At 29.8% G+C, this 14,451-nt stretch overlaps 1 protein-coding gene across 1 annotated transcript; it reads left to right on the forward strand.

Annotated features, from left to right (window-relative positions):
* Positions 1–9,627: 9,627 nt before the first annotated feature.
* On the forward strand, positions 9,628–13,448 carry LOC125836739 (BEL1-like homeodomain protein 2). The gene is made up of 3 exons (XM_049515949.1): positions 9,628–9,932; positions 10,133–11,341; positions 13,003–13,448. The coding sequence occupies exons 2-3, from the start codon at positions 10,264–10,266 to the stop codon at positions 13,446–13,448; spliced, it is 1,524 nt and encodes a 507-aa protein (XP_049371906.1). The 5' UTR covers positions 9,628–9,932; positions 10,133–10,263.
* Positions 13,449–14,451: the final 1,003 nt, after the last annotated feature.

A 14,451-nucleotide genomic window follows, 5' to 3' on the forward strand; every position in this document is an offset into this window, starting at 1 on the left:
AATTTAAACCCATAATTTTGCTGAAATCCATGGCATTTTGTTTATTAATAACTTGTCTTAGCTTATTTTTGGTTCATCAATATTTACAAGGGTGTGTCTTGTAGGGAGGAAACATAAAAAGTGTTATTCAATTTTTTCATGTTTGGTTGGCCAAAATATTTCTTTAAGAAAACAAGTTCCGTTAAATTCAGTAAAATTACTTTTCTAATGAAAGTAGAATAAACAAGTTCGTAAGTGACATTTCATAATATTACTAAGCCATCTATTCCAACCTTAGGTTTCCCTATTAGGTCTAAGTTGCTTTAAAATTTGATTAGGTATCAAGTATCAGTTAAGAATGGTAAAATTTGATTATGTATCAAGTATCAGTTATTAAGAATGGCAAGGGTGCAGCAGTTAGGAATGTCAATGATGCGGATGAGTTCTAGGCTATGTGAGGGTGGTGCAGATTAATTTTTTTTCCCCACAATTCAACTGAAGCGCATTGTGGGCAGTTAGGAATGTCAATGGTGCTGGTGCAGTTAGTTTTTTTTTTTTCACAATTCAAGTGAAGTTCATTGTGGGTAGTTAGGAATGCCAATGGTGCGGATGAGTTCTAGGCTATGTGGGTGTGGTTGCATATTAATTTTTTTTCCACAATTCAAGTGAAGTGCATTGTGAGTTTAATAGTGTAATTTTTTGAATTGCTCATCTTGCCTTCAATAATCACTCAATATACATTGTTGACTATAATTAATCATTTGGCTTTAAAATAAATCTGAAATATAAAGGTGGAAGGAAAAAATACATTGAATTGTGAGTTAAACTATTATTATTCAGTTTTCTTGTACTTGATTCATAATCCATGCTCCATTGCTTCAGGCAACAGTTAAAAATAATAAATTATTAAAATCTGTGTTGATTTCGTGGACCGCCTCATCCCATTTTGTCATCCCTATCATCCCTAATATTGGTCCATAGGTAAAAGTTCTTCTTTTAACATACTTTTTTCTTATTATTATTTTTGTTTATTTGACTAGCAAACAACCAAGTTGTTCAAAAATTATCATTTTAAATCGATGTTAATTAGATAATTTTAAAATTTCAAATTAAATAAGTGATATATATATTTATGTGATAATAAATCATTACATGAAGTTATCTAATTTGGTTATAACATAACTTGTGACTACAAAAGAAACATTATATGCATTAAAATTTACTTAAGCTCTATGAGTTAAATATGAATGTTTGTCTTAAGTAATTATAATTGTTAATCAACTTTATATTGTGAGTGTAATTGATTTAAGGTTGATCTTACTTAATTTTCAATCACATTTTAGACATTATGGTGAGTTATTTGCTTGTAATATATTATCTTATATAATTGAAAACTTTACAAAGTGTTATTATTATTTATAAAGTAATGATTAAATTCATGTTAGCCATATATTCGCAATATATTACTTTGGATATGATTGTAAAAACTATATTTATTAATATGAGTTTGAGTTATTTAATTCAAGTTCTAAAATATTTCTGCTAAAAAGTACTCTAAATAGTTTTTTTCTTTATATAAATTTTGTAGGTTTCTTTACAATCTTCAATATTAATTTAATTAAAATTAAAACAAAACTATTAAATTCATGATTAAATTATTTTGAGGCATCAAAATTTCTTTAAATGCTTTACTTGCCTCATTCCTTTCTATGAATGTGGACTTGATAATTAATTATAAATATGTGCTCTCTTTTTTTCTTTCTTTCTAAAAATAGAGCAAGTACATGGAGCTAGATTAGTATTGCTTTTATTTTTTAGGGGGTCGGGGGTGGGGTGGGGTAATGAAACTCTGTGAAAAGAGAAGTTGTACTTTCTTACTTGAACTCATAGCTGTCTCTCTTTTTTATCTTTTAAGAATCTAACAATAGTTTTTCATGAACAATATACATCTCCTAAATTGCAAAGGAGAAACATAAAATTAGTATTTACAGTGAATTCATTGAAATGTATCTACTAAAGATTATATGGGTTCCAGTGTAGGGTGTAATGTATGATTTCCGTTGAACTCAATATCTTTGATTCAGATCGTATATATAAGATATGAGCGAACTATCACTTGAGGTCGTTGTTCTATTATCGGAGCTTTCTAATCATGTATCCATTTTGGGTATGACACGTATTAGGGTCTGTTTAGATATGCGATATGAAAATTATGATCTGAAATCAAATTAGTATAAAATTGAAATTTTGTTTGTATATGTGATTTGTATTTTTTCTGTTGTATTTTTGTTTTCATAAACATGAAAACTCTACTAGTTGTAAAAACTATCAAATTTTCTCCAATTCTTACACAATCTTACTAAATTAATAAATCATAGTTCATAACAAGATATCAGAATATTCTCGGCCCTCAGGCACCACATTGATAAATCACATATCTCAATGTTCATTTTATAAATAAATATTTGCAATTACAAACGTTCAAATACACATAATTTTATAATTAAAGATCAACTAATCAACAATAATAGTAACTAGTTACTTTTTTTATATAATCTTTTCACATAGTACGGATAATCTTTCATGCCGAACATGATTTTTTTTTTTATAAAATGTAAAATGATGGATTTTTTTTTTTTACAAAATATTAATTTTTGAGTTTTGACTCAAGTTTTCTATTTTTAAAAAATAAATTCAAATCATTCCTTTTTACAGAATTTTGAATTATTTCAAATCAAGATCCTATATCATATATTCAAACACTAACATAACTTACAACCTCTAATCAGTGAAACAGTTTTTACATTTTACATCACTTTCACAAACAGCTCCTCCTAAACTAATACCATTAACTTTAGACACATCAACCAATATATTTTTGATGATTGTGTAACACAGCAAATTAAAGTTAGTCATGTTTGACGCAGTCAATGCATGATGTACACTAGTTTAATTAAAACACCTCATGGAAATGATTAATTCTGCTGAATAAATTGGAATTTGCGAGATATAAAGGGGAAGATATGAACCCACAATTATCAAGATTCCAACTTAATTGTATGATATGATCAAGTATATATTTGACTATTCACCCAAACTTATATTGTATGTTTTTTTTTGTTTTTCATCCGATGTCCGGTACCTGTACTGGAGACTGGTTATTCTGAATTTGTGACGCGCATGGCTCTACTAAGGCTTTTTCCATAATTAGGATTCGAACCTGAAGCCTCTGATTAAAAGATGAACAGTCCTATCCGCTGCACAACATCTTTGGTGGTTATATTGTATGGTTGAGACTTGATCATGTAAGCAAAAAATAGAAGTATAGGGCACTTGAGTGGGAATGTGGTCACTGTGTAATATTAGTAAATTAAAGGTTTTGTACAGTCATATTGTTCCCAAAAGAGGGAATAAAAATAACGACAGGAAGCATCCAAGAAAGGAAATTAAAGGTATAAATTAATGATGCCAAAAAAAAGAGAAGAAGAAGATAATAACCACCATCTGTTTATATATATATATATATATATATTGATTAAATTGAAAACACATTAGCTAGACGATGTTTTAATAATTGAACATAACGTACATCTATGTTTGTAAATGACAAACACATCTAGAAGTCAAAAATTGACTACAAGTGGATTTGATCAACTTTTAAGCCAAAACAAACGCCCTCTTAATAATTGTTATCAGTAATAATGATTTGCTTTTATAGATACTACTACTTGTACTATGATATAGTTTTAAATTTATGTTAGTGATGTAGCATGGACACCAAACCTACACCACCTGTTTTCGATGGAGGAAAACATTAATTGCCACGCAAAAGAAGATAACAATGTCAATGTAAACCTTTCTAATTAATTCTACCTTCTCTGCTACTATATTAACACGTTTTGGATTTTGAAATTCAAACAAGTTTATCTTTAATCGTAAATTTTTCATACATCTGTTAAATATTTTGAATTGTCAATCATTGCGATTTATAGTACCTTTTACATAGTTTACAAATATATAAATTTCATTTAATTTTTTTTGAAGATTTCATGAGCAAATTCTAGGTTAAATTTGAATTGTTTGATTCTCGAAAAACGAAATGTGTCACATAAATTGAGACAGAGGAAGTATATATAAACGTCATTTTAGCTTTCAATAATTCACATTGATTATAATTAAAATCTTCCCTTGCGGCGATTAAATTTATATGTGTTTTAAAGAAGCGACGTATGTATAAGGTTGTGTGACGGCTGATGCTTAAATTCATAGCATTTCACCTCAACAAATTATTTGTGTTGAACGTAAGTTCGAACATGTGATGTACAATTTATATTGCGAATTTACGATCATGATCTCATTCGATATTCAAATATATTGATTCAATTAATTTAAGTTTACGTCGATGAATTTTACAATGCGATAAAAAAAAAATTATCAAAAGATTTTTCAATCAATGCTCAATTTAAGAAGAGCAACTTTCACATATAACAAACATAAAAATCATATTTGTATGTTATAGCTATAGTTTGCATAATTGCTCTCCATAACAAATTTTATGTTTGCTATGGAGCTTTTGATTTGTATAATTCGCAAGATACATCCAATTTTATACAAATTGTTCAGTTTTGTATAAATTCATTTATACATTGTAATTTGTATAATAAAATCTGTATTTGTATAATTATAAGTGTATAGAACGAAACTATATGTATTTGTATTTGTGTATACACTTTTCTCTCGCTTTATACAAACACAAATACATTTTATACCGAAATGTATAAAATAACTAATTGTATACCGAAAATAGCTAATTGTATACCCAATCAGATGGCAAAAAAAAAAGAGATGTTTGTTGCGAATTACAAATAAAATAAACTATGACTATAACATTTCATTTGAATTAATAGTTTGTAACTTTATATAATTGTTCCATTTAATATCTTTGACAAAATAAAATATCTCAACTATTCAGCCCACTACACTTTTTGTGGTGCCCCAGAGAATAAACTATTATTTTAACTTATGAGTTTAAGATATTAATTTCTTATTTTAGAAGAGGTTTACATGTAAATATTATTAAGCTAACGTGATAATGTGAATTAAAAATTCGTTCATACGATACCAACAATGTATATAACTTATTTGCACACTTATAAAATAAAAATATTTTGAAAGGTGAAGTGGTCCTATCGAAAGGGAGGGTTAGCCTGTCAAGCATTAATTTGCTTAGCAGTTAGAAAGTTTCTCTCATTTTGATATTTCCCTTTTTCTTTGAGTTTTTAGTGTGACAAATTGCAAAACCTCTAACAAACACCCTTTATATATATGTAACTACAGTTTTTTTTTTACTAAATAGATAGAGTAGTTATCACATTTGACTCATTCAACTTTCTAAAATTAAGTTTTCACAAACCTACGTGTCGATCTTATATTTACATTTACAGTTAATGTAAAAACAAAAACAGTATACTAAATCTGGCTCAGTTGATACCACGCGTTAAAACAGATAAATACATGATATCATTGTAAAGTACTCAATGCAATTGGATGATCCTTTCAAAATAAGTGGTATTTTTTGTTGAGATCAAATTAAGCAGGTGTAACGCGGAAGCTAACAAAGCAAACCTCAAAAGACCATAAGTAAGAAGACAAACAAGAAACACAACAAAAGACACACAGATTTAACGTGGTTCGGTCAATTGACCTACGTTCACAAAGGAGATGAGCAATCAACTATAAATATGATAGTATAAAATATAGACAGAAACAACCTCAACCAATTCACTCGAAATACAAGGAGGTACACAAAATTCTCCCCCATAACCTCAACTCTCAAAACCCTAGGACTAAATGCTAATTAAGTTAGAAGGAACAAACTTATATTTATAGAATCCTAAAACCTTTCCTATACGAAAAAGACTAGTAAAATATTAAAATCTTTTCCTAAAAGGAATATCTATTTATGATAAGAAATCAGGGCAAATAAAACGCAACATTTTTTTTACTTTTATTTTTAAAGAGAAAAGACTCAAATATGTCATTAACCTTTCGAAAAAGGCACATTTATGCATCTATTAAAAGGAAAAATATTCAAATATGTCATCGATCTTTTAGAAAAGACGCATTGTTTAATTATATGCATCTACTGTTGACATGGTACATCACTATAGCTTGGAGGAGTATATAATACATGGTGCCAACTAGTACTCATTTCGTGTTCATATTATTTGATTCATATTGATCTGACATATTTTTTAAGAAAGTATCAATTTTATTAATTATAATTTGAAAATTTGAATTTGATTATTAATACGTAATTATATATAAAATAATAAGAACAGTATAGAATTAAAATAATAATTTTTAAAATGAATTTGCTAAAATTGAAAAGTAAAAAACAAAAATAGCAGACCTTTGTACAATTTTTTACTGACCAAAATTAACATGTGTGGTGTTGATTCATTGAAAAGTAACTGTACTGGATGCATAAGTAACAATCACACAAAATACCTCGGAGCATGCAAAAAACATCTGATCAAATAAAGACTGTGACTAAAGGGTAATTGAAAGTTACCCATCTCCGAAACTGTTTGATATTCGTATTGAAATTCTGATAAATTCATTAAAAGTGTTGATTTATGCAATAATCATTTGATCCTGAGATAAAATTTAATACAACATTATTCCTTATTTAATTACTAATCCAAGGATAAGTTATATTAGACTTAATAATTAGTATCAGGATAAGAGTGAAACAACAATATCGGGATTAAATAAAATAAATCTATGTGGTCCATTAAATCTTTTTTTCTAATACTTAATAAAAATGAAGGGTGTTTTTATAAACAAACAATTTTTTTAGAAATTATACCATGTATACTATTTTTAATATAACAAATTAAATAACCATTAAGAAATAATATAGGATAATTAATTTAGTATAACTTATCTTCAAATCAAACAATCCCTTAAGAAATTATATTTCGAACAACATTAAGCTCGAATCTAATTTACTTATATTTCTCAAATTTATAAACAAAATATTAAACTGATAAAATATTTGCAGAATTTTAAAAAACTTTAGCTTGCCACTTAAAATTTTTAGTTTTTTTTTTCATAAGATTCTTAGTAAAAGATTTGTCACTTCTCCTGCACGTCCTTGTTTCTTTATTTTCCAGTTTTTGACTCATTTCTAGTTTTCCTTTTGCCAGGTTCTAATAAAGATTAAAGATTATTTTTTTTTCAAAGAAAGGCCAGAAAGTTACCAGTATGACCAGTGGTAGAGACACCATGTAGTGTCATCCGGCATTGCCTCACCAAAAAAAACAAATAGTACTATTAATTTAATTTCATTTATAGACACATACTAAATATGATCTAATCAAATAATAATATTGTAATTCGAAAGAAAAATAACAGTATCTATTCAAATTTCAAATACTATAATAAAAGTGTGTCGAGTAAGTAATATACGATAATCGTCTTTATTATGAATATTTTATTTCATCATTTTTTACAAAAAGTCATGCCGATACATACGTCGATGCGAAGATTAAAGGCCCACACAACTAACACCCATTAGCAACAAAAAATTGTGTAATTCATATACTTATTTTATATATATATAAGAGATCGTAATTTTATTTTTTGAATCTGAATCTTTTGTCATAAGTATATAAGCTTGAATCAGGTGATGTCTTACTTGTGCTTATGTTAAGGTTCATTCTTTAAGTGGGAAGGCATTGGAAGTTTATCGCATTAGTTTCTGCAAAGATCAACTTTAAACGACTATATTTCTTTGCATATAATGAATTAGGTGACACATAACCTATCAAATTAAATATTTATAAGTCATTTTTTTCTCCAAAATCTGTTGTTATTGCTATCGAGAGCCGACGCAAATTGACTATTATAGCCTTGGCCGGGTTTAATGTTATTGCTATCAAGAGCCGATGCAAATTGACTATTATAGCCTTGGCCGGGTTTGATTGAGGGGATAAGCAAAGTTATGATAATGATAGATTAGCGTCTGATTAATTATTAAAATGATGGTGAGATATCTTTTCAACCTAATCTTATTTAATTACCAACTATCTCTTCAACAATCATAATCTAGATAAGTGTGCAAAATTTGATGGTGTACAAATTATTGTAGCTTGGTCATTTTCTGCTCTGTCATCTATTCATTTCACATTATTCTATATAATTTTTTTTTGACTATATGTCCGTTGCATAATTAGTCACAATTGACATGCTCCTATTAGATATAATATTTAATTAAATGTCGTCAAATAAAACATTGAAATAGAGAAATTACAAGTGGTAATTTGAATTGTGAACAAGAAGAACAACGACCTTTCTCCCTATTTCTTAATTCTAAAATTTCTTCCTTTTCCCCTTCTTTGCTATAGGCATGATTCTAACTTAAGTATGCTCCAACGACTCATCTTCTACAAGTCATCACCATCTCTAAAGAGCAAAATTATTTGGACATGTAATTATTACAATTTTTTAGCATTCGAAAAACTCCAAAAAAAAATCATTTTCACAATTTTTACTAATATCTTATTATGAGTAATTAATTCCAACAACTTCAGGAGAAAAAGAGGCGTTTACCTCTAAATTATTCAAAAAAAAAAAAATTAATAAAAAACAACTTCAATTCCTAGTCATTTCCAAACATAACTCTCCAACAACACTACACCCAGTGAAATTCCAATAAGTGGGGTCTGAGGAGGTTAGAGTGTACACAAACCTTATCACTACCTCGTGAAGGTAGAGAAACTGTTTCCGAAAGACCCTTGATTCAAGTGTATCAAACCGAAGTAAAAGAAGAAGAAAACACTAGAGTAAGCAGAGTAGTTAACAAGAAAAGCAGTGTAAAGTCTATAATAGAGAAACAATAACAACAACAAAATAATGTGATAATTGAATAGCAATAAACAACAAATGTCAAGAACTACAAGGGCACGGCTAGTCCTATGGAAGGCACTAAATATTCACAAGGCAAGACGACACTCTACCCCTACTAGCCTTCTACCTAATGCGCAACCTCCACTCTTTCCTATCTAAAGTTGTGTCCTCGATAATATGAAGTTGCACCATATCTTGTCTAATCACATCTCCCCTATATCTTTTCGACATTTCCCTACCTCTCCACATACCCCCTAAAATCCAACCTCTCGCACCTCCTCACTTGGCATCGGTGCACCTCTTCTGCAAATGAACATGATATCCAAACCATCTCATGAGTCTCGTTTCCCTCATCTTGTCCGCCACAAAGGCCGCCACTCTCACCTTCTCCTGATTAACCTCAATATTCCTAATCTTGTCACTCCTAGTATTCCCACTCATCCTCATCTCCACAACATATATCTTCTGTACATGTGAGCTCTTGACAGACCAACACTCCACACCATACAACAAGAACAGGTTAACCATCACTCTGTAGAGCTTGCCTTTAAATTTAGAAGATACCTTCTTATCACACAAGCCTCCATTTCATTTATGCTATACCAATGCGATGTTTGACATCATTATCGATGTCCCCACTATCCTAAATAATGGACCCAAGGTATTTAATAACAAATGCTTTATTCTTTTTTAATTTCATAATTTTTATGTCCAAACGCGCATCTACGGATACATGTTAAAATTCACATTATGAGAGCAAGTCCATCTGCATTATAAAAGCAAACTTTATTGTTGTTACTTATTAGAGTCTCTCTTTCCAGAAGGCAATTGCAGAGACAACAATCACTGCAAAATACAAAGAGCAACAAAGACAGAGATAGAGAAAGAAAAGTAAAAAAAAAACAAAAAACGACAGCCTTACAAACAACATATATACACGCAAACAAAGAGAAAGAAAAAAAAAATTTGTTCATTTGTTGAAGTGAAAACGATAGCTGATAAGAGCCTTTGCAACCTTTTCCGACCTGCAATTCTATGAGGTAAATAAAATTCAACTTCTTTTTAATTTTTTCTTTTAAAGAAATTGAAAAAAATAAAAAAGTCTTTACTTTGATTATTCTCTCTCTTTTTCTTCTTTTATTTTTATACTTTCCTTGTTCCCAATTATAGTTGTATCCATGATCTCTTTGTTCTATGTTTATTTATTTATTTTTACTATTTTATGCTCGATCTATAGTAGACTCAGAAGCCAATTGCAACAAAAGAAGGAGGTGGGTTAATTTATCGTGATGGTTGAAGAAATTCAAAAGAAAATGATCAGATGAGATGGTGATACGCTTCAATTTTTGAACCATTTCTTAGAATAGTCCAATGTCTCAAGACTATCATCACCAAGGTCTTGCTAGTTTCTCGAATGAATTCGAGAGACCTCAAGATGTCCAACAACACCAACAACAACATATCGGTCTCCAGATCCAACGAGAAAAATTAAGAGTAGAACAAGGGTTCGAGCCACCAGGAGGAGAATCAAGTGGAATCCAAGTTTATGAGACAGCCGGGATGTTGTCTGAAATGTTCAATTTTCAGACAACATCCACGGCTGCAACTGAGTTGTTGCAGAATCAATTGTCAAATAACTATAGACACCCGAATCAACAGCCACATCATCAACCTCTGACCAGGGAGTGGCTTGGTAACAGACAAGAGATCGTAGTTGGTGGAAGTTTGCAGGTACCATTTGGGGATACAAAAGATGATGTGAATGCGAAGGTATTATTGAGTAACCGTGATAGTGTAACTGCTTATTATCAGCGTCAACACAATCAAGTACCAAGTATAAATACCGCGGAGTCCATGCAACTTTTTCTTATGAATCCACAACCAAGTTCACCATCACAATCTACTCCTTCAACTCTTCATCAAGGGTTTTCTAGCCCGGTCGGAGGGCATTTTAGTCAATTCATGTGTGGAGGAGCAAGTACTTCTTCAAATCCAATTGGAGGAGTAAATGTGATTGATCAAGGGCAAGGTCTTTCATTGTCCTTGTCATCTACTTTACAACATTTGGAAGCATCCAAAGTGGAAGATTTGAGGATGAGTAGTGGAGGAGAAATGTTGTTTTTCAATCAAGAAAGTCAAAATCATCATAATATTGGTTTTGGGTCATCACTAGGACTAGTCAATGGGTTGAGGAATTCAAAGTATGTCAAAGCAACACAAGAGTTGTTGGAAGAGTTTTGTTGTGTTGGGAAGGGTCAATTGTTCAAGAAAATCAACAAAGTTTCTAGGAATAACAACACAAGTACATCACCCATTATTAACCCTAGTGGAAGTAATAACAATAATTCATCTTCTTCAAAGGATATTATCCCTCCTAATTTGTCAACTGCAGATAGACTTGATCATCAAAGAAGGAAGGTCAAACTTTTATCCATGCTTGATGAGGCATGTACAATCTCTCTCTCCCTCTCTCTATTTATTCAGAATTTGAAAATTATGTGTTCGAATTTGAAATTCTACCACAACTTGATTTACTATGAGGTCAAAATTTATTTTTTATGTTTGTTTAGTGAATTTCTTACAATATACATAATTTGAGTTAAAATTACTGAGTTCATGTGAAGTCAAAGAGGTACATTCGCGATCCGGGGGTCAATGACCAATCATTGTTGTTTATTTTTAGTAGTACTATATATGTTGATTATAAATTTAAACCACAAGAAAGGGAAGGAATAGAAAATTGTAGGAGTTGGAGGAATCTTTTATAGAGGAGAATATATAAAGCCGGCTAGAAAGAAATTAAATATGTATTGTAATATCCATAGATTGAGTTTGATTTCTTATTAATTTTGGGTGTTTAGCATAACATAAGATTTTGTTTTGGTTATAAAATTAGCTCCCACTCTACCATCAAGATATTTCTTTCTTCTGCTATGTTAGGAATCCAGAAGTAGATATTATCCTTAAGCGGCGTTTGATAGGAGGTATTAGAGAAAATAACAGTGGTATTTCTTGATATTGTTTAATTTCTTATTTGGTAGTATTAGTTATACCCTTTTCAGTACACATAGTAAATCATGACATTAGTTAATAGTATATGGTTTATTATTTCTATTCTAATACATCATATTCACTATTATTCTATTCTAATACATCCTATTCACCAATCAAAGTTGTGGTAGATTGAATAAAAAAAAAAGAGTTGTGGTAGACTGATAAGTATTTCTTCATCTTTTACCAAAGGTCTCGTGTTTGAATTCTCCTGGATAAGGAGTCGCCTTTGTTAGAAAACGTTTTATCCCCAATATGGAACTATCCGACACGAATTCAAATTTTGTAGACATCCCAATCAAACTACCTTTAAATGTACACTTTTATTTATTTGACCATCATATTTCAATACAGACAAAATAAGTGATGTTTGTAAATCTTCCTTTTTTTTTAATACATTATAGTGTTATTATTGCTGTATTGAAAAAATGCTAAGCGAAGGCACATGCAACAAAACACACAGGATATTCTTTCTTCACAACAACAATCATTTTTCAATGTACTATTTGTTCACATATACTCTCGATCAGCTTTCTTGCTACCTTTTTATTAGAATATAAATTTATGTATCTTTCTTCCTTTCTTTTGTTACTATTTCAATCAGTATTTGATTTACCATGAAGATATTCTTGTTTGGTTGAGTGGAAGGTATAAAGCCAAAATTTTAGTTCTAATAGTTTTCTTGTTGAGGAAATTTAACTTCCCAGCTGCACCTTTATGTTTTTCAACTAATTGAACTACTCTTCCATTACCTTGTTGGCGAACACATTTGCATCTTGTAGTTTTAAATTAACTAAGAATACGTATATTGTATCAGAATATCCTTTAAACTTATGGTCTTAAACATGTCATATTGTAAGAGTTAAAATTAACGAGTAATTTCTAAATTAGGATAGATGCATTATTCTTTTTAAACAGATTAAAATAGACAAATCAAGATCAAATACTAAGTTATTCAGCACTTAATTTTCCATGTTATTAGAAAAAAAATTCTTGTTATTGTAGTTAACCTAATTGTATAAAAATAAGATAGATTGTTATTTCTTTGCTTGTAGGTAGACAAAAGATACAACCACTATTGTGAACAAATGCAGATAGTTGTAAACTCATTCGATCTAGTGATGGGTTTTGGAGCTGCAGTTCCTTACACAGCACTAGCACAGAAAGCCATGTCTAGGCATTTCAAGTGTTTAAAAGATGGCGTCGCGGCGCAATTGAAGAAGACATGTGAGGCACTAGGTGAAAAAGATGCAAGCAGTAGTTCAGGACTGACTAAAGGAGAAACACCAAGGCTTAAGGTGCTTGAACAAAGCTTGAGGCAACAAAGAGCTTTTCAACAAATGGGAATGATGGAACAAGAAGCTTGGAGGCCACAAAGAGGATTGCCTGAACGATCTGTCAATATTTTAAGAGCTTGGCTTTTCGAACATTTTCTACATCCGTACGTCTTTCTCATCTTTTTCCTTCTAAGTTCTATCTATACTCTTTCGTCTCAATTTATGTGAGATATTTCAAAAGTCAAACAAGTTTTTTTTTTGTCATATTTTTTTCTTACTTATGTTTTAAAGATATTTTGAGGGGTTATAGTATTTTTTTACTCACTATGTCTCAACTTATGTGACACTGTTTTGATATTGAGAGTCAAACTAATTAGTTTGGACCTTGAATTCGGGCGGGAAGTCTTTAAGTTATGTTTTTTTTTTTTTTATATATATTTAAAAACCACGTAAAAAGTACTAGTATAAGCTACAATTATTGATAATTCAATATTTTTTAAATATATATGAAAAAATTACGGTAATAAAAATACTTGTTTGAATTATGAAATTAGAAAGGTGTCACATAAATTGAGATGGATGGAGTACGTAAATTTTCATATATATATATATATATATATATATATATATATATATTATTTTAAAATAAATTTAAAGATTCTATATCCAAATTAAAATTTTTTTAACTTTGTAATGTTGTGACATATAAATTGAGCTTAACAAAAATAATAGTGTGTACATTTTTACCCTTTCCTAGGAGGACCTATTTTTGGTGACTCGAACTCACAACTTTAGGGTTGAAAGTGAAATATAATTACCATTCGAACAACTACCTCTTGTTAGGTGAATAGATATAATTTTATCCACTTGGTTAAAATGTTAAAACCCTATATAAAAAAATACTATAAGTTAAATAACGTGTACTCGACTTAAATTGTATTTGATATAGTGCATAATAAATGAAAGAAAAGAAGTAAAATTAAATTATTTTTAAGTATAAAAGATATGAATAAGATTAAAAAGAATAGAATATAACAAAGTAACTTGAAGTTGAGTTGCACTTGTTTGTATAAACTCTAGCTTACATACACTTGCCCCAAGTCCTAGTTCCTTTATAAAATCTAGATATTTGATATTTACCACACAACCAAAAGTTAATGAGGAAAGTCTTTGATACCATGATTATTGCAAAATGAATTTTTGTGCAATCAACTTTTATTAGTCTAATCTA

Source organism: Solanum verrucosum, unplaced genomic scaffold, assembly GCF_900185275.1.
Source record: "Solanum verrucosum unplaced genomic scaffold, falcon-dt-bn FXZP01000278.1, whole genome shotgun sequence".
Taxonomy (NCBI): domain Eukaryota; kingdom Viridiplantae; phylum Streptophyta; class Magnoliopsida; order Solanales; family Solanaceae; genus Solanum; species Solanum verrucosum.

Excerpts from the sequence above, each read along its gene's own strand:
- LOC125836739 (XM_049515949.1), top strand. The coding sequence starts at position 10,264 with ATGTCTCAAGACTATCATCACCAAGGTCTTGCTAGTTTCTCGAATGAA. Across the intron at positions 11,342-13,002 it reads ATCCATGCTTGATGAGGCAT|ACAAAAGATACAACCACTAT; the intron begins GTACAATCTCTC and ends GCTTGTAGGTAG.